Source organism: Geotrypetes seraphini, chromosome 3, assembly GCF_902459505.1.
Source record: "Geotrypetes seraphini chromosome 3, aGeoSer1.1, whole genome shotgun sequence".
Taxonomy (NCBI): Eukaryota; Metazoa; Chordata; class Amphibia; order Gymnophiona; family Dermophiidae; genus Geotrypetes; species Geotrypetes seraphini.
In genome coordinates, this window is record NC_047086.1 from 369046496 (window position 1) to 369068219 (window position 21724).

Here is a 21724-nt window from a genome sequence, read left to right on the forward strand (position 1 = left end):
TGCTCTTGAACAATTCTTTTTAGAGCTAGCTTGAGAGCAGAAAAGCTCATGAAGACTCTCTATCAGAAATAAACTTAGATAGCTGCTGTGGATCATAGAATACATATTTATTCCCCCCAAATGTCATAACACACTTACAGGGATATCTTAGGACAAAGGTTGCCCCTAACTGTACAGCCTGAGGTCTCAATATTAGAAATTGCTTTCTTTTTCTCTGGGTTGAACGAGATACATCAGGGTACATCCTTATTATATTTGTCAAAAATGGAACATCTTTATGCTTAAAAAACATCTTAAGCATCCAATCCCTATCTGAATCAATTGCGAACTGTACTATTAATGTAGCGGGGACCTAAATCTCAGTATCAGACCTCTCTAGAAACTGTGTCAAATCCAAACTATCAACAGATAAATTCTGCTGATTTGAATTTGGATTTTGAGATTTATCTCTCGTTGGAAGGTAATATATTTTTGAGAGAGGTGGGTATGAGGTTTCTGGTACCTTCAAAATTTCAGACAAATATCTTTTAAACATAGCTAGGGCAGTTATAGGTTGTACTTTCGGAAAATTAATAATCCGGAGATTACTTCTCTTAACAGAGTTTTCCAGCATTTCTTGTTTAAAGTGCAAACTAGCACTGTCCTTGACCCAAGTCAGAGCTTGTACTTCCAAAGTTTTTACTTTAGTCTCCATTTCACGTTTTATTCTCCAAACTTGATACTTTATTTTTGAGTTCCCAAATTTTCTGAAAGAACAGTAGTATAGCGTGAAGATAATTGTTGAATTTGACTCCCCAGTTAAGTTTGCATATTTGATATGGCCTCCCATAAGGATTCCATAGTAATTACCTTAGGCCTTTGTAAGGGAACAATCTCAATTCCAGGATTCCCTGCTGTGCCCACAGTACCAATGACTACCTCAAGTATCAAAGAAACTTCTTGGGCTCCCAAAATACCTGTAGCCTCCTGAATGCTTGAAGAATCTCCTTGAGCTTGCTGTGATCTCACCACCGCTTGTTGTGATCTTGAAAGCTCCTCCTTCCCCCTTCCAGGGTCGGTCCTCCCGCTCAGAGAGGACAGCAAGAGAGCATCCCGAGCCGGCACGTCGAAAAACGACTCCTCCGTCGCAATGAGACAGCTAGGTGGACTTCGCTCATCTGGAGATAAGGTGGCAGCCTCGAAGGAGAGATCCCGCACCTCAGCTTGCGTGCTCTCTCCAGCTGTAGAAACCTCCGGTTGTGAGGTTCGTGAGCCGCGATCAACAAAGAGATCCATCGGGCCTAATGGTGCCGCTGCCTCAACGGGAAACACCTGTATTTTCGATTTCCTTTTCACCATAGCACTTTAGGAAACCTTCACCATGAGCACGACGGCGTCTCTGCAGATACCTCAGACCACCATCTTGGGTAAACTCCGCCTCTTAGTCCGATCCCCTGCTACTTCTTTCTTACATCCACCTTTGTGGAAAGAGACCACATCTGCCCTTCTCCAGTCCTTCGGTATCACTCCTGATTTTAAAGAAGCATTGAAAAAGTTAGCCAGTGGAGCTGCCAGAACTTCCCTAAGTTCCTTCAGTAACCTTGGATGTAAACCATCCGTCCCCATTGCTTTGTCCACCTTCAGTTTACTATAGCTCCTCATGAGCACAATCCTCTGAAAATTGATCAGGGTCTACCACACCTCTATCACTATTTGTGTTTGTCTTCTGCGGTCCTGCTCCTATCCCTAAAGCCATTATTTTTTATTTATTTTTTAATCAAAATATTGTGATCATATCAAAATACTGCTGAAATATCAAGCCTAACAAGTATATAACTTGTTCTACATAATGTTTACTGTTTATAATAAACATGTTTTTCTTTCTCCCCTTTCTGAATGAAAGGCACTCGGCTATTTCTCTTGGGTGGGATCTTTCTCTCAAAGGCACATTCTTGTGGTACCTCCACTAAAAATTAGAGGTATCCTTCAATTGGCTGCTATCCAGAAAACACCTTATTTTATAGGGTTTATGTCCATACTCAGTAATGTCTTTTGCCTGTTATTGACTGTAGACAGGTAAAATTAGCTGTGGTACTTTGCTAGCACTTATGATTTGTCCAGACCTTAAAGATAGATTGGCCTTTACCTTGTCATGGTCTCAGCATCTGCTGCTGTGCAAGGCAAGTATCATGCACTTCTTTCTGGTACAGGACTTGCAAAGGTAGCTTTGTACATTTATATATATATGGCCTTCATGGGCTATGGTTTCCCATCGCTGCTCATAGTAACATAGTAGATGATGGCAGATAAAGACCCGAATGGTCCATCTAGTCTGCCCAACCTGATTCAATTTAAATTTTTAAATTTTTTCTTCTTAGCTATTTCTGGGCAAGAATCCAAAGCTCTACCCGGTTCTGTGCTTGGGTTCCTACTGCCGAAATCTCCGTTAAAACCTACTCCAGCCCATCTATACCCTCCCAGCCATTGAAGCCCTCCCCAGCCCATCCTCCACCAAACGGCCATATACAGACACAGACGGTGCAAGTCTGCCCAGTACTGGCCTTAGTTCAATTTTTAATATTATTTAATGATTCTAGGGAGATGAGTCCTATACTGTACAAATGAAATTTCTGTATGTAATGGGATATGAAAAAGAAATAAAATCATTTCAAATGGGAAATGCCGTTCCAACAGTTGTAGTGTGCAAACTCTCACTATAATATAGCAGTTACTGAAATGCATCTTTCAAATGGCCCTGCCTTCTTACCCTCTTCTCCAGATTGAACATGCTGAAAGCCAACACAGATATAAATATACACACACATATTAACATTAACATATCCATGCAAAATCCATGCACCAACACAAGTGCATAGGTATGAGACACAAACTAGGCAAACGTACAAAACAGATAATATATACACATGTATGCAGAGAAGTTGGAAAGAATTCCATGAGCCATAAATTTAGCTGGGATTTCCACATATAAGGACAGAAAATCCTGCTTGTTCTCAGAGAAAGCAAAGTTACCCATAATGGTTATTACTCTGAAGACAGTAGGATATTGGTCCCCCAAGGAGTTGCTTCTCATTTTTATAGCTATGTTTAGATTTGCGTCTTTTCCTCCCATGAGATGAGAACATCAAGCTCCTGGAGAGCTTGATCTGATAGATTGTACTGTTCTAACCCTAGGGTGGTGTCACGCATGTGAAAGAACTGAAATCCTGTTCTTGAAGAAACCTGTTGCAGATAAGCGATTCTGCTTTTTGGAATAGAAACAACTATATTTATTTTCGTATTCAGAGATAGTTATGTAACACTGAGTTAATATGACATGTTTCCTTTTCACGATGTGGAGAAAGTAAGACATTGTGAGGTATGAGCATTTTCCGAATGATATGCACAAACTTTATTTGGTATTTGAACAATTGCAGTAAAGGAGGAGTTGAGTTGCTCAGTCAGTTATCCTGGGACAAAGGCAATTGGCGAGGAGGAGAGAAAAACAACAACTATGTATTGAAATCTCTTTTAAATCAGCATAAATTTGAGCTGATGGATTTTGTATCATTTGATACAGTTAATGCAAATTTATTTTTAAAATAATAATAGAAAGACAATGTAATATTTGTATTAGGTTCTCCATGTATGGTATCTGCTAGTTTCTAAATGCTAATTTTATTCCCTTTCTTAGTCCGACCTTAAAACCTAAAGTGCCACCACCTTTACCACCAAAGGTAAGCAGAATTTTCCTAGGTCTATGTCTGATGTCTTGCCTAATAGTAGATCTGAGAATTAATTGTGTAAACAATAATTGCTGTTTGACAGCTATCGATAGCTAATTATGGAACAAGGAAATTCAAAAGAACTGTATGCTGTAGATGGTAAGAAGCTGGTCTGTATGAACCAGGAGATAAATATTGGAGCGATAATATCTGAGGATCTCAGGGAAGCAAACAATGTGACAAGGTGATGGTCAAGGCCAGAAGGATGCTCAGCTCTGTACTGAGAGGAGTATAACCAGCAGAAAGAAGGTGGTCATAATGCCCCTTATACAAGTCATTGGTGAGATTTCACTTGGAATACTATGTTCAGTTTTGGAAGCCTTATCTTGCCAAGGTCTTAAGATTCAAAGCCAGTTAGAGGACAGTATGAGAAGAGAGTTGAAGACTTAAATATATATATCATGGAGGAAAGGAGGGACAGGGGAAATATGATACAGGTATTTATTTGAATTTAGAGCTTTAAATATTTAACATGTGTTAAAAATTTTAACACGTTTATCACGCAAGACTTCTCCCTCACCCTCAACCCATTGAGTTCAAAGAAGCGTGGGATGAACATAGAGGATCTAGAATCAAAAAATAGTATTGGGAGGGTGTAGATGGGCTGGAGTAGGTTTTAACAGAGATTTCGATAGTAGGAACCCAAGCACAGTACTGGGTAGAGCTTTGGATTCTTGCCCAGAAATAGCTAAAAGGAAAAAATTTAAAAATTTAAATTGAATCAGGTTGGGCAGACTGGATGGACCATTCGGGTCTATCTGCCGTCATCTACTATGTTACTAAGTTAACCAACCAGCATTACTCCATTTTCCTGCTCACCTAGGCTGCAGAGATACTGCCAGTCCCGTGTTGACTCTGTGATTGTGGTTAGGGGCTAGAAGAGCTCCAAAGGTTTCTATTGGGAAGGCAAAGCTGTGTACCCGCAGCCCAAAAGTAACCATGTAGATATGAGCCATGGCAGTTTGGGTCCAGAGCAAGTCAGGAGAGGCTCTGGGAAGCAGCATTGGGGCCCATTAAAGATAGCCCTTTGGAGTGGAAAGCCACAGCGCTTGCTTGCGGTCCTCATTCTCACTCTTCTACATGCCCCTTTCAGCTCTCTGACTTTGCCTTTAGCACTGTAGAGCTAGAAGGCATACTGCTACTCTCACCTTCCCAAAGCCTTTCTCTCTGTAGCATCCTGCCCTGGAAACAGGATGCTAAAGAGAGGCTTCCAGTGCTGCAAAAAGTGATAAATGCAAGGTCGGAGGGCTGAGAAGGGCAGGTAGGAGGGTGAGAGAACATAGAAATGGGGGGGAGGAGAATGTTCAGAAATGCAGGAAGAGGTGCCAGAAGAAAGTGGATTGGGGGGAGAGAGATGTGGACATGGGGGGAGGGATTTTTGAGTGGGACAAATTCTGGAAATAGAGGATGGAAAACAAAGAAGGAAGATGGTAACCTTGGATGGAGGGGAGAAAAGGCGAACATGGAGTGGAGTGGTGGGGAGAGAAAAGAGAAGTGATGTTGTCCATAGAGGGGAGGGGAAAAGGAAGGAGATGGTACATGTGGAGAAGAAGATAAAGGGAGAGAAGAGAGAGACTGGAGGAGAGATGGGAGGAGATGATGCTTATGAAGGGGAAGAGAAGAGAGGAAATGATGCTTATGGAGGGGAAAAGAGAAGGGAAGAGATGGTGCCTGTGAATGGAGGAGAAGGGAAGGTAATGGAAGAAAGTAGATAGATGGAAGGGAAAGAAAAATGGAAGAAAGTTGAATGTGAAAGATTGATATAAGGCAAGAAGTGAAGGAGGAGAAAAAAAAGAAATAGTGAATAAACGGGAGACCCTGGAAACTAGAGTTGACAGCACAGAAAGGCATGCACAGGGAAGTAGAACAAGATAGAGAAGAAAAAGATTAAAAGTCAGATAAATGATTTTATTTTTAATTTAGTAATTGAAATACATCAATTTTGAGAACTTACATTTGCAATCTCTATATTGCACTGTACAGGGTGTGCTTTATGTGATTAATCATGCAATTAAAAATTTGAATCGCAATTGTGCATTTAAAAATTTTAGTCAATGTGTACAGCCCTACTTGAAAGATATTAAAGAACAAAACTTTTTCAAAAATAGAGAGGCTAAAAAACATGAAATGAAGCTGCAAAGAGGGAAACCTAAAAGGAATATCAGGAAATATTTTTTCATGGAGAGGGCAGTAGATACCTGGAATGCTCTTTTGTGGGAGATGATAGGGACAAAGTGAGTGATAAAATTGAAGAGGGTGTGGGATAAACACAGAGGATTCCTGTATGGCAAGAGGGTGGATTAATAATATAGAGCTTTTCCACTCAAAGCAAAACTTTATTAAACTTCCACACTTTAAAAGAAGAAAAAGGCAGCATCAGTGAGAGGGGTGATAATCTTCACAAATTAGCAATTACAACCCTAAAAACAAATTGGGGGGGGGGGCTACACAGATTGGAAAGTACAGCCCTAATCACATTTGTGGGGACACTGTATGGGCCATGCTGGTCTTTATCTGGGGCATGGTTTAATTTATTTTGAATTCCCATCACATACATTTCATTTCTACAGCCTAGTGTTCACCACCTTCCTTTCTATGAGTAGAGTAGTCTTACAGTGTGCTACCCTCACAGCCTTCCCTTTGGTTGAATTTGACCCACAGTCTCTGCTGCTGCTGCTACTTAGTCTGGAAACATTGAGGGTAGGCTCAGATGCACAGGTGTGAGAACTGGGATCTGCAGATAGTTTGTAAACTCAGAAAAATGTCCAGACCTGTTAGCCATTCTTCTAGCTTCTGGATGTGAATATAAAAATCAATAGAATCCAGAAAATATCAATCCAGACAGTTGCCAATCCTAACTACTTGAGTCCTGAGCACATCTCGACAGCGTTCACCTAACTTTTCCAGTTTATTTATCTTTAAAACTTGTACCCTGCCTAAAAAAGAAAAATGTCCAAAAAACTGCATAATCATCAAAACATCCAAGTGCTGATTTTCAAAACGGACTTTTTATAGATGTCTTGCAGGTCATTTTCCCTCAAGTATGTCTAAATCCTAATGGGTCATGTTTTGAATGGAATTAGTGCAGTCTTAGGACTTGGATGTCTTGCAGGGATAATGAAACCTTTTAAAAAATGTCCAGAGCGTCATTTAGACCAGTGTATCGCAAACTGTGTTCCATGGCACACTAGTGTGCCTTCTGAGATTTTAAATTTGCCACAGCACACTGGGCAGGAAGAGAGGCTCTGGCGCCTGTGTCAGCTGACTTGCTCCTATCATCGCGTATGCCGGAACTGACATTTATGGTGTGTATCTGCTGGAACTTCTGCCTTCCTTGTCTTCTCTCCGCACCCCGCAACTCTGTGTGCTTTTAACTTTGCCACACAGCTGCCGCTAGCAGTAGTTTAGCCGCGGTTTCATCAGGCAATCTAGGGGCCTTTGCTAGGCCGGCTCGCACAGAGCCAGGAGTTAACAGAAATGTTTTGCGTCTGGTGGCTGATATCAATGAAGACTTGTTAGCTAATGTCATTCAAGTTTTAGAACCTGTTCACATGGCCACAAAATGCCTCTCGACTGACAAGAGCCCCTCATTGCATCTGCTATTATTTACAAAAATAAAGCTGCAAAACCATTTCACTGCAAAGGCTTCTGAAAGTAGCATCATTTTAAGTTTCAAATTTATTAAAATTTGATGAAATGCTAATCATAAATTCTAAGCGTTTAACAATTAAAAAATTTAAATGGGGAACAATTAACATACTGCACTAATCTGAAGGCAGTAGGACAGTTTACTGTTGATCATTACACACCAAGGATTTTAACTGAACTGACAGAGTTTATCAGCGTGCCATTGATAGTAATAGATGTTAAGTGAATATTTTCTTTCCATGGAAAGAGAAGACAGTTGGTTTTGGAGGTACTTAAAGAGAGCATATTATCACAGAGCTATTGGCTGATCTTATCTAATTTTGAGTTGACAAGATTAATGTCATTGGGATTGGATGCATCAATGGGATGGATAATTTGAATATCATCCGTGTAAGCGGTAAGACCGATAGATTGGCATAAAGTAAGTAAAGGGGCCAGGTAGATATTGAAGAGTAGAGGGGAGAGTATTGATCCTTGTGGAATACCAAAATTATTTTTGAAAACACTGTGGAGGTACGATTTAAAAAATAAGAAGAGAATCAGTCAAAGATTTGCTCAGAAATTCCAACTGCGGCAAGTCTTTGGAGAAGTAATGAATGGTCTATCGTGTCAAAAGCGGCTGAGAGATCTAAAGAATCAAGAATGACAGATTTGTGCTGATCCAGAAAATATTGTGTAGAAGTGGTTAGACCTAGTAATGCATGTTCCGTTGAATGATTTTTGCGAAAACCGGTTTGATTGGGGCGAAGAGCTTGAGTTTTGTCAAAGAAATCAGATGTCTGGTTAAATACTGTTTTTTCAGTTAATTTTGAGAGGAATGGAAGATTTGAGATTGGCCTATAGTTGGCACAGTCCAAGATGCTTTCTTTACTATTTATAATTCAAAACCCATCTGCTTAACATGCTGGATAAATACTTTATAGTTTAACATTGCATTATTCTGCTGCTTTGCTGGATCCACTGTTTAGATACAACTTCAGAACATCAGTGCCAACAGAATATGCACAAGTACTCTCCGACTTGAAAGAGATGGTGGAGAGGCTGCCAGCAGCTGACACGCAAGATAATTTCCTAAAAGAGAAGTCCATAGGCCATTGAGATGGCTTGGGGAAATCCACTGCTTATTCCTAGGATAAGCAGCATAAAATCTGTTTTACTACTTGGGATTTAGCTGGGGTACTTGGGACTAGAGAATGACCCAGGGACAAATTTGTCCCTGTCCCCGCAGAAACTCAATTGCCCCGTCCTCATGAGTTTTGTTGCTGTCCCTAGCCAATTCCTGTAAGCTCTGCTTTAACTACACAAGCGTCGGAACACTTATGATTTTAAAGTGTGAGACTTGTGCAGATGAGGAAAGAGCTTACAGGAATGGGGCAGGGACAGAAAAAAAACTTGCCGGAATGGGACAGCAAAATGAGTTCCCACAGGGACAGGGAAAAAATTTGTCCCCGTGTCATTCTCTACCCTATATCTCCCCCTCTGGACATCAGGGAAATAACTCCTGCTTGTAATGGGTTTTGCCTCCTGTGTGCTACTTTCTCCTAAATAAGCATCTCCCTTAGGTATCCACTTAACTGATTCCTTCAAAGTTAGGTATCTTTCTTCAGTTGCCCATATTGTTTTTCTCACTGTACCTTGTAACTACTTGAACCCTGTCAAGTTAGTCTATCGATAAATCCAGATATCTTATACTTGTATTTCTATACCACAACATGTAATTTACTTAAATCGTTGTAATGTAATTCTCTCAGTAATGTCCTGATCTCTTTTAACTGTAATCCGCTTAGAACCGCAAGGCACAGGCGGAATAGAAATCACAAATGTAATGTAATGTTTTTCTTAGTGCACTTTTGTGAAGTACTGTCTGGAGAAACATTCTGCTTGCAAGGATTGTGGGCTGCTCTGCTAGTACCTTGCTTTGAATCTATCCAAGCCTGTCTCAAATTCAGGATTTTGGGGGACAGGGTTGTCCTGCGTAGTGGATGTGTGACAAACCTCAAATATGGAAACAATTCTGATCTTGGCACTGAAATTTTAATTTTTTTAAGGAAATGTGAATAGGTCTATATAGTAATCCAATTTTTTGTTCAATTTTTGGATGTCTATTGCAGTTTTATAAAATGTGTTTATTTTGCAGGCTATGGTAATTATTTATATGTATTTTATCAAATGAACTTTTTAATTACAGAATCTTTTTATCTGCAATTTCAGCCTAAGTCCATTTCCATACCACAGGAAATCCATTCTGGTGAAGAAGATAATGAAGGAACTATCAAGAGGTGCCCTGTGTCAGAAAGCCCAGCAAGACCAACATGTGTACCACCTAGACCGCCACCACCTAGGTTACCCCCACAGAAGCCAAATATTTTAGGTAATGGAAATTATAAACATGAATGGCGATGGTGGCCATGCACCAATCTTTAAAAAACATAGAAGGTGGCTGGAAGATTCACATTCTTGCACAATCAAGTGATTTTCTAGTTACCTGCTGCTGCATGAACTGTGGGTGCGGAAACATCTTCCCTTAATTTAATAATTTAAAAGAGCATGTCACATTATACATGATCACATTATACAAAAGAAGCTGAATATCTCTGTGTCCCTTTTCCAATTATATTACTGACAGTTTATCACAAGGTGGCATTAGTCTGAACATGTTGCAGTTATAAAATTCCCAAAAGTATAATATGCATGGACACCATATTGTTTCAAGAGAGTTTTGCTTGTAGAGGCTTGATTTGGCAGCTGAGTTGAAATCGCTAGACTTCACTTCATTCACATACATCATTCATTGTTTTTTTTTACTTAAGAGCTCCAATTTAATTTCTGTTGGCAACCAAAAGAAGATCACACCTCTCAGTCCCCTTCATTTACTCAGGAAGCTTATCTTTATTTCTGTTATTTCTAAAAGAGTAGGGCCAGGATCCAGATACAAAAATGAGAAACATGAAAGAAATATTCAAGGAACAAAGAGGTTTTATGACTGACCTTTAGGTCAGTAATTTCATGAATATGCATATTTTCCTATTAGGCCAATACTATGAGAAATCCTATAAACATTGACCCATAAAGCACGATGCTGGACTCTGTGCCTTCTGCTTTAGAGCCACAATCTCTGACACCCGGCACAGACTCCAAATGGTCTGCCTTTTGTCTGTGATTCTGTGTTGTGTGAATGTGAGTGTGTTTGTCTAGTGTAATAACTTCCCCATAGGATTTTGAGTTCTGAGAATTAGGGTTGCCAGATTGCTGCTATTATTCACTTATTATATAATCTTCTTTCTTTTCTGTAAGTGAGTGCTACAGATTCATGTCCGAGCTATGGCAGCTTCAGTAGCCCACTTCTACCTCTTATCACTTGTCCTCTTATCACTTCTACCTCTTACCACTTGTCCTCCATACATACCTTCACTTCCCACTACTGTTTAGAGCAAAACTCCAGAAGAAACAGTCAGTTTGGGTAAACACTGCAAAATCTATTTACTTTCTGAGCACCAACTTTTCCTCCAACCCTTGTGGATTTCGCCAGGCTCATGTATATTCAGTGTCAAACCCCTTCCAGAGGTGTGATCCTGGCAGCTTGGGAGTCCCCACATGTGACAATATTGTACCTGCTTGTCATTGGAGAAAGCAAAGATGCTTACCTGTAGCAGGTGTTCTCTGAGGAAAGCAGGAATATATTCTCACAACCCATCCATCTCCCTTAATTGGCTTCTTAGCTTTGCTACTGAACTGCAGGTCCTGCAAGCCAACATCAGTCAGGAAGGCACCAGCACACATGTGGTACAGGCACTGCCTTAAAATTTTAAGTGACAGTGCACTTGATATGTGTCCGTACCAGGTTCTGTGGATGACATCGCCCACATGTGAAAATATATACCTGTTGTTCTCGGAGAACATATGCTACAGGCTCGTATCTTTGCTTTTTAAAAAGGGTTCCAGGAGTGATCTGGGAAATTATAGTCCAGTAAGCCTAACTTCAGTGCTGGGCAAGATAGATGATTTTTTTGTTATAGATCAGCTCAGATCACAAGCAAGGAAGAAAGGTTGCTTGCTTGAAAAGTGCAGGGAGGCAAAAAGTTGCTTTTATTCAACAGTTAAGTTACCTAACCCCCACCTTTTATTAAGCCGTAGTAGAAGTTTCTACCGCAGCTAAATGCTCCCAATATTCATAGAATTCCTATGAACATCAGAACAGCGTTGAAGCATTTAGTCCTCCGTGCCACGGTAGAAACCTCTACTGCAGCTTAGTAAAAGAAGTGAGGAAAGAAAATGCAAAATAAAACTTGACTGGTTCTCCAACATAGACTCAGCAGAAGTATGTAAAACTGTGAGCAGTAAATAAACAAAAAGGGCCTGAGATATAGATATATATATATATATATATATGTATGTATAGAGCATCCAAAAAATCAGTGCCAACTAGAATGGTACTTGTCATGATTCTGTAAAATGTACATTAATCGCACTATGTACCAGTGTATGCCACAACTTTTAAGTGCACCCATTTAGGCTAAGAAAAACCTTGCCTAAATTCCTATGCTTAACTTGTGCACGCGCCAAGCGTATTCCGTAAGAGTGTGCATAAATTCTATGTACACCCACGATCCTCCCCTGGCCATCCCCTCTTTTCAGATTCATTCACTAGAACTGGAGTGTAGTACTTTATTATGTGCACAACTTGGTAGGCATAATTTTTAATTAATGACAACTAGCGTCAGTTATGAGGTGTTAATTGTCAATTATCAGTGATGATTAGGCTTATTAAACAAGTTGTGTATGCAAATAGGCTGTGCATACCAATTTGCACACACAGCATAAGGCACCATATACAGAAATTGGGGGATAGTGTAGATGGAACCAGACCCCCATAAGTGGAATTTTAATGCTGCTGGTAACTATCCATTAGAAGGAGGGAAGTTAACACTTTTTTGGCTTCTTTGAAGCCTCTGCATGCCAGGTGCACTATCTTTGATGGGTAGGTATCGAGGGAAGAGATAGTTAGTTGATGGCTTCTCAGGGATGTTGTCAAGCCACTTCTTTGTTGGTTATGTACTCGTATGTCTATATATGGAGAAAGCAAGTTTGTGCTTTCCTGGTTAACTGACACAAGATTAGGTGAGCCTGAAGGTAGATCTTGGTGGCAGCTTTATATTTTTGTTAGCAAAGATATGCAGCAAAATCTTAACAGTCTGGTTCTATAGTGGGGATTGCAGTAGGCTGTTCAGTATGCCAAATAGTTGAATTTGGCAGTCTGTTCGATGCAATGATGAAAACTTTTTTTTGGCTGCTGTTAATACTTGACAGTACTTTGACATGTGTTTCCTACAGTTTTAGCCTGCCCTCATCTGGGAAAGAGTGGTCATCTCCTTTCCAATGTTTGTTCTTTGAGTTTAAAATTCTAGCGAGGACCAGTGTGAATATGAGTGGGGATTTAAGATGTTTTCATTAGGGTTATAGCTATGTGTGTGTTCCAGGTATCAACCTGCTCTGACACTGTAGTTGTCTTTTTGTACACATGTATACACATGGGGATAGAATAATGCCTCTAAAATTTTGTTTTAAGTAAGGAAACAATAGAATGAAATCCTTAAGCATCATCTGATATACCTGTTTATAGACTAATGAATATTTGTAAAATATTAACTTATGTTTCTTGTTAAGGTAATGGAGTTGGTTCCTTCCAGTTAAATGGAGACAGAGAGAGTTCTTCACTTCAACAGCAGAGTGAAAACAGAAGTGCTAATCCCCCAGATGTTCCACCACGGAAAGACAAGAAAGATGTACCGGTTTGTTTTAAAGCAATAAAAGTCTGTTAAAGTGTGTGTGTGTGTGGGGGGGGGGGGGTGCATCACTAAGCCCTGTAGTACAAAACTGTTAATAGGGATATGCACTCACTTGAAATAAGATGCCCTCTGAAGCAAAAATAAAATTAGATGTATCAGTATTCAAGGGGCTCCTGTCTCATTAAATACTACTGAGCTGAATGGTCGACTACTCTTATTCAGTAGCACTTAAAACAGATAGTGCTGCTGAATATCCGCTCTAACCAGCCATTCCCTAAGGAGCTAGGTTAGGGTTTATCTAGTGGTAGAGTTTGGGCAGAGCAGCTGGTTAGCAGTGATATAGTCTGCAGGTAAAGTTAGGATAGCAAAAAAATGTTGTGATCAGGTACCAGTCTCAGTATATAGATCTGTACCCGTTTAACTTTTGGATTGCTGCACTAACTCATCACCAAAAGCTGGACATGCCCCAGTATTCAATATCCAGGATTAACTCAGTCTGCAACTGTGAGTAGCTTACAGATAGCTTACTACTGTGAGTGAATATCAGTCCCAAAGAAAAGAAACAAAAAAAATCACATATATGACATTGGGAAACTAAGCAAAATTTAAAATTTTGGCCTGCACTCTCCTATTATTAACTTTTGAGCTAAGTGCTTTTGGTTGAAAGCCTGACTGTTGAAAGAATACATTTATGTATCAACAGTCAAAGTGATTTAACCATACAGAAACAGCTCCTGGCTAGTTAAATTGTATGTTCAGGGCTAACTAGTCATTTTTGGTGGCACTTAACAAGTTTGTGCCCCTGAACATGTCTGGCTAGTGCTTAAAGCAAAACTAGCTATTTTAGGGACATTTGGGTGGGGGTGCTTTTAATCAACTATGGTATAGCTGACTCTGCAACCTTAAAATCCAATGCTGAAGCTCATATATGGCCTGGCATTGAATTTCTGGGCATCAGACCAGCTCTGGTCAGCAAAACACTGATTGCTGCTGACTGAATATCAACCGTTAGTCTCACTTTCTCTCTTTCATCAGCTCTCTCTTGTTTGCTCTTTTCTAGTCTGCAGGTTCTTTTCTTTTCAACTTACCACATATGTTCCATTCTCTCTCACTTATGCTTTTGCATTTTCTTACTACTTTTCACCAGTGTTGTCCCCCTCCCCAGTCTCTCACACCTTCCTGTCCTTGTCTTGCTCAGGAGAGCTAATAAACTGAAAGGCAAGAGAAAAGTGTTTTCCTGTATATGTGTGCAACTGCTCTAGTTATGCTGCCCAGAGACTGCAACACACAGAGAGCAAACAAAGCTGATGCACTAGGGCTTGAGTTCTCAACCCAGTCCTAAGAGCACACCCAACCAATCAGGAATCCACAGTGAATATATGTGAAAGAGCTTCATGCACTTCCTCCTTAGTATGCTAATATATCCCATGCATATTTATTATAGATATCCTGAAAACCAGAATGGCCAGATGTGCTACAAAGACTAGGGCCCTCTTCTATCAAACTGCGATAGCAATTTTTAGTGCAGGGAGCTGCACTTAATGGCCCACACTGCTCCTGACGCTCATTGAGTTCCTATGAGCATTGGGAGCAGCGCGTGCCATTCAGCATGGCTCCCCGTGCTAAAAAACGCTATCGCAGTTTGATAAGAGGGCCTGGGTTTAGAACCACTGCACTAAGAGAAGGGAGACAAAGAATAGGCAACTCATTTTTGGAAGATAGGGGAAGCGTCACCCACTGTGACAAAAAATGTTTACATTGTTGAATATAGCAATTTTTTTTTCTCTAATAGAGATTCATTTGTCAGTACTAAAGTAGTGAAGATTCTGCTGTTGTTTTTTGCTGGTTAGAATCATTAGACTCTTCCAATAGAAATAGATTTTATCTTGTGCATTTAAATTTCTTCATAGATTGTCAAAGGTAGCCATATGATCTGAACTCATACACCTATTGCTTAATATTCAATATATTTTACAAGAAATAAAGGCATTGTGTGCTTAAAATAACTGTACAATTTATTTTCTAGAAACCAATTAGTAACGGTTTGCCACCAACACCTAAAGTGCATGTAAGTATTTTATGTTAATTAACAGAAGAGTTTTAATATGGATTTATTCTTTATCACTTTGTTTTCTGAATTCCAGCTAGAATTTTTCTGTATATAGGCAATACGAAAGTAGTTCCATGCTTGCGATGCTCACTTATCAATTAAGTTACATGACAAATAAGAATTAATTTAGGGTCCCTTTTACAAAGCCACGATAGCAGTTTTCCTGCAGTAAATGCACCGAAGCCCATTCAATTTGTAGCTTTGTTAAAGGGGCTTTTAATGTCCTTATGAAACAGGCAACTTGAGTTCTTAATACAAGTAAAAGTATAGCTATGCCAATCAGGCAATATAGAATTAATATTCTGCCTTCTCATGGTGTGGCTGAAAAAAAGGGGTACAACTTGTGTACAATGGACACTGCCCACGATTGAAATGTACCATGCGGAGTTCACAACATTACTGCTGTTTCTCAAGTAAGCCCTCTGGTCTATTATGATTAAATAAGTTAAATTGTGTTACACTAAATGCAGATAGTTAATGATTTGCAAGTGGCAGAAGAATGCAATGTGTCCAAACAGAATTCCCAAATTAAAACCCTCTGTTCTGCTGCTGTTCCAAAATTTATTGAATTTGTAAATTATGTAGCAACTACTAAATATTTTTTCTCCAAGGACAAGCAGAATAGCAAGTCCTCATAGCATGGATGACATCACTGATGGAGCCCATGCAGGAAAGCTTCTTCAGCTTAGTAGGTACTAGAATCGGTTGAGTTAGTTCCTTTACCGTATATGCATGCCACTTCACTTGCCACTGTTGTGCAGGACCATCTCAGTTTTTGTTGATCCACAGAGCCAGTTGGTTGCACATCAGCAGAGCTCACCTGAAGATGTGGTTATCGCTTAACAGTTTTGTTTTCTGTTTGAGTAGTCCCGTTGCTTTATGTGGTACTTTTTCCTATTAGCATCTTAGATAAGTTTTTGGGTCATTTTTCAAGTTTCCTTTACATTTTGCACTCAGCCTGGTTTAGGCCTCAGTTGAGGTTCTTGATATCTGGTTTTGGTATTTCAGGTTTTAAAATTGAGTCATTTGATTTTGTAGCTGCTATTTTTCCAGACATTATCCCTGAAAGAAGCATTCAGTGGCTTTTAGTATACCTGGTACAACAGGACCATATCCATCAAGGATACCTATAATTGGTGCCTACAATAGTTATAGTTTGACCATGATGCTTCTCAATGTAAATTGCGTTGACAGATACCCAAGAGAGGTCTTTGAGGTCAAGAAAAGCAGTTTGAATGGATTTTTGGTGCTGGGAAGTCCAGTCCATTGACTTCAGCATTGGAAAACGCCACTGGCATCAGATGGTAAGGATGTATCAGCATTGACAGTGTGGTGTTCACACTCAACATCAAGCATCACTTGAAGCTATAAAGATTTTTCGCTATCCGTGTCCCACCCAAAGAACAGGAAGAGAGATGCTGAGGGTTCATAACACCAGGTGTGGAGTTCAGAGAGCTTATCAACATCACACCTCATTACAGCATGGTATTAAGCATGCCAAGGCTCCAAAGTGGCCAGTGTCCTCGAAGAACCCTCGGTATGAGGACCCCTCATCGTCTTTGATATATCAGGGGGCACAACAGCCTCTAAGGACCCAAGATATGGCATCTGATACTCCAAGTGACTCTGGAGGACCTTTACTACTTTTTCTGTGCCTTTTCCCATGATAGCTTTTGAAGAACAGATCATGAGGACATTAAGTGAATATAAGAAGATAATCACCATACTGGTTCAAATCAAAAGTACATCTAGCTAAACATTCTGTTTTCCTACAATGATCAATTTTAGGTCAAGGGAACCTAGAAGGATCCTAAAATATGGCAAGACTAAATGCTGTTTACCCCCTACCCATTCCACTCCACTTGAACTCCAAATAAAGAACTTCAGCCTCCCTAGCCTTTCCACATATAAGAGTCATTCCATCCCTGTTATCATTTTGTTTGCCTTTCTCTGTACTTTTTGAAATTCTGCTGCATCATTTTTAGGATGCAGTGGGCAGGATTGCAAACAATACTGGAAGTGTGATTGCACCATGGAGCAATTACAGAGGCATTTTACTATTTTTTTGTTTCCTTTCCTAATAATTACTAACATTGTTTGTTTTTTTTGGCCACCATAATGAAACCTAAATCCTTTTCCTGCAATCCTAATGTAGCTATAATTAGGGTTATTTTTCCAACATGCATCCCTTTCCACTTTCATTTGATTCTCATTGTTCTGATCTCCCATGGTCTTCCTTCAGTTTCTCAGAATTTGCATGCAGTTTAAGAACTTTGTATAATTTTGGAATCTGTAAATGTGATCACTTCACTCATTTTTTTCCCATTTATAAATGTTAACCCCCACCACTACAAATACAGATACTTGTGGAACTTTGTTATTCTTCCTTCTTGGGATTGTGGCACCATGAGCCAATTTGGGCTTTTGTGCCCCCACCTTGGGATCAGTTTTTTTGTATAAATTGAATGGATAATAGGGCTTAGACCGCAAAAATGGTCCCACATTAAAAAGTACCTATGTTGTCTGATCATTTTAGTTTTATTCAAGTTGGGTTGGTCCTCCTTTCTCTGTTTCACTTCCTCTTGCTGGTTTTCTCCTAAATATTGCATCTATCTCTGGCTTTGATCCTTCTGTTTCATCTTTTTTTTTTTTTTCTTTTTCTCTTCTGCCCTTTTATCTACCTTTAGCTAAATTATATTCCTCTTTGTCCTCCCTCCAGTCTGCAATCTCCCTCTTTTCATGTTTCAGTTTCTTCATCTTCCTTTTCTAGTTTCCCATTCCTTCCTCAGCCTTCTATCTCCTTTCATCTTTCATTCAATTGCTAGTCCCCTCCTCAGCTTCCTTCAAGATACTTAACAGCCCTAGCTACTTCCCTGTTGTTCAACCACTTTCCACATCCAATCCCTGTCATACGTCTTACTCTCATCCAGACCTTTATCACTTCCTTTGCCTTTCATGCTTTCTATAACCCTCTGTCCTTTTCAGCTGCCTCACAACTCCTCTAGGTCCTTCAAAGTATCTCCCCTCCTCAATTTTTCTGCACTCTGTCATATGACCACGCCCAAGCACCTAGTTATCACTAACCTTCTATCTAATTCCCAAGTCCCCACTCTTCCATCCCACCCAGAGTCCTCACAACCCAAGCCCCCAGTATTCAGAGAATCAGTCAGCCTTCTTTTGAATTCCCACCCAATCCTAGAATTTTTTAAATTAGCTTTTTATTGTAAAACATGGAAATATAGAACAGTGATCAACTTGGAACCATTCCAATATAGTATATTGGCAAATAAAGAATACCCATAGTTCTGCCCCTTCCTAATGTGTAGTGTTCAGCAAATATGTGGCCATTTGTGTACCAGTGGTATTGTATGGTGGAAGTTAAATCCCACAGTGATGGCATGACTATATGGTACTTCTTCATCAATGTCACACTAACCTCTCCAGTTCTGATAGGTGTCCCATACTTTATGAAAAGCAATTAATTGTCCAATCTGAAGTGTGGTCAGCTTTGACATAAAATAAACATGGTCCAGTTTATGAAGTACTACTATCTTTGGAGGTGTGGGTGATTGTTTCCAAGTCACCACTAGTGCTATTTTGGCCATTGTAAATAGGTTAATTGCCATTTTGTTCAGCTCATCCTTTATATCAAAAGGCTGTCTCTAATATATCAGCCCAATAAGTTTGCACTATGGGGTACTTCCACCAGATGGGGTATATGTCACCCACCATAACATAGTCCCTCCAACAAAGCCCAGAGCCATGATTAAACATTTGAAATAATCTCAGTGGAGTACAATATCTATATAAAACCTTGTGCCCTCTTTTTCACCAGGTTGTTAGTGATTAGAAATATTAAGCAAATACGTAAAGCTTATCTCTCATTGTTTCTTCTTATTTGTAGGCCCTAAATCCTTCTCCCATCTTTTTATGTATGATATGAAAATAATGTGCTACAGATCCAGGAAATACAACCCCTACCACCACCCCTCTCCCTCAAATCACATGTTTCCTCAAGACCCCATTCCCCTCAAGCTGTGTGATGTATTCATATTTCTAGTGCAATAGGTATGTCATTCTGGACAGTAGAGTATTTTCCCTATGCTCGCTAGCTATCCACTCCAGGTTCTCAACTGCTCCTACTACTGAGGGGGCTCTGCTGCCCCTTCAGTTTTTTCCTTCTGCACATGAGCCAGAAGGTGTCTTTCTGATCTGCTCTGTATATTTCTTTATTATTTTTGGTATTTTTCGCAGTTTTTGCGGCTTTCAGTGCAAAGAGATTACCAGTGCGTGCAATGGTGGACATTTTGGATTTCCTGATTTTTTTTTTTTTTTTTTCCCCCAGAACCTTCCAGAACCTTTTTTTTCAGAACCTTCAAATCACCTCGTTTTGCCTCTAAACTGGTAGGGATGGAGTTCTTAGGCTCTTTTATCCCTGATTTATGCTAGATTTGCGCTGGATGGTCGCTTTAAGAGCGCCCTTGTGCCACACAGAGCATGTGAAGGGATGAAAGGGTGGGAGTGTCCAGCCAATTTGCCCCCTTCCCAAAATGGACCCCCCTCCCAGACCCACCATGTGCTTTCAGTACTGCCCTGGTGATCCAGAGATACAGACAGTCAGTCTGCCCCCTTACCGGACCTACCACAGGCCTCCAGTACTGCCCAGGTGGTTCAGTGGAGTGGGAAACCAGAGCTGCCTACCGACGAATTTCTGCAACTAGCCCACTCCTCCCCTCCCCTTCCCTCCCAGTCCCCCTACAGGGTCTACCTTAGGTTCCCGGTGGTCCAACGTTGAGACAGAAGCAATTCCTTTACACTTCTGCCCAGCAATCTCCATAGTGAAAAAATGAGTGGCGCAAGATCCTACGATAAACTTTACAGGTCTTGTGATGTTTGCCGTGGATCTTACAGCAGTCATTTTTTCACTACGGAGACTGCCGGGCAGGAGCATAAAGGGATCACTCCTGCCCTGCCCCACCGCTTTACCACCGGGAACCTAAGGTAGACCTTCAAAGGGACTGGAAGGGGAGGGGTCGCCAGGTGGGAGGGATTGATTACAGCTCTGGCTCCCCTTACCATTGGACCACCAGAGCAGTACTGAAGGCTCGCAGTAGGTCTGGGATGGGGTTAGCTCGAATATAAACCAAGACTTCCATTTTTTGGGCCCCAAAATCTCGGTGTATAAACGGGATCAAACAGAAAATGTTGGTGTCTGCCAGTTGCAGCATCTTATTGTTCTTTCTCCTTTTTCTTTTGAGGGCAGACTTGTAGCTAGGGAATACAAACTGTGAAGATGTGTATCCTTCTTGTCCTTGGAAATAACCAAGTGACTTATGTGTAGCAGGAGTTCTTTGTGACATTAGAATATGCATCCTCCTATACCTGCCCTTGTCTATAAGGAGTAGTCTACTGAAGTTGACTAGATATACTGAGTTGGTCCTGTGTGACAACAGCAGGTAGAAAATAGTGATGTCTATGTTATAAGGTCTTATATGGCGTAGCACCAGAATATCTTTTGTTCAATTTAGGTTTACAGATTTCAGACGTCCATTATGAAATCATACTTTGTTTTCTTTTCCGTTTGTAAAGGACTGCTCACATAAAAGGTACTTTCATGGATTATCTTTCCAGGCTGCGACCCAGGATAAGGGGTTTAGTATTTTAATAGCCAATTCTATTTCTTATCATTATTTTAAGAAACTATTTAAGACATTCTTAATCAAAAAAAGTTTGTCAGCATAATTGTGTATATCACTGAATATATACAGTTCTCTTTTATTGTTGACCACATTGAACTGTGAGGTTTTGCGGTATACAAATAAACTTTTATGTTATATTATGTCATATATACCGTATTTGCCGGCGTATAAGACGACCCCCCAACTTTTACAGTTAAAATATAGAGTTTGTTATATACTCGCCATATAAGACTACCCCTTCTTCCGCACACCTTCTGCACAACAAATAAAACTTAAAAGAACATCAGAATTTATTTCAACAATTTTAATTAATTCACTAAAGCTGAATAGAACAATAAACCCATGGGAGCTGCCATGCTATTTGTTTTCTAAACTGTTAACCAAACTGAAACTGTCAATGATAGAAGGAAGATAACACATAGAGGGAGAGAGCAAGTGCCGAGCAAGTCCCTAGCAAGTTTGCTGGCATGACAGTTTCCCTTTAAAAGCCTTCAAAAGCCTTCTGTTCGCCCCCGCAACTTCCTTAAGGGCTAGACTCCACACACGGCCGCATGTGCGAGAGACGTAGTAAAGAGAAAAGGGGTGGGGCCAGAGCGCCGCTGCTTCCCGCTGCGCAGGATGAAGGAGCTGGCACCCTTGTCACACTGATGTCCCGCCATGGCCCCGCTGATGTCCCGGCAGGTTTACTAGTACCGTAAGCACCGTAAGGAGGTAAGGAAG

The 21724-nt window shown here is 40.3% G+C and overlaps 1 protein-coding gene across 8 annotated transcripts in view; it reads left to right on the top strand.

The window, feature by feature from the left end:
* MAP4K3 (mitogen-activated protein kinase kinase kinase kinase 3) overlaps positions 1 to 21724 on the top strand; it is a 294708-nt gene that overhangs the window by 217039 nt on the left and 55945 nt on the right. For 6 of the 8 annotated variants that reach the window (XM_033936081.1, XM_033936082.1, XM_033936075.1 and 3 more), the window contains 4 exons: positions 3671 to 3713; positions 9621 to 9780; positions 13074 to 13198; positions 15222 to 15263. In XM_033936081.1, the coding sequence (XP_033791972.1) occupies positions 3671 to 3713; positions 9621 to 9780; positions 13074 to 13198; positions 15222 to 15263 (370 nt within the window). The remainder of the gene's footprint in view (positions 1 to 3670; positions 3714 to 9620; positions 9781 to 13073; positions 13199 to 15221; positions 15264 to 21724) is intronic. The other 2 variants (XM_033936076.1, XM_033936077.1) reach the window with 2 other exon arrangements.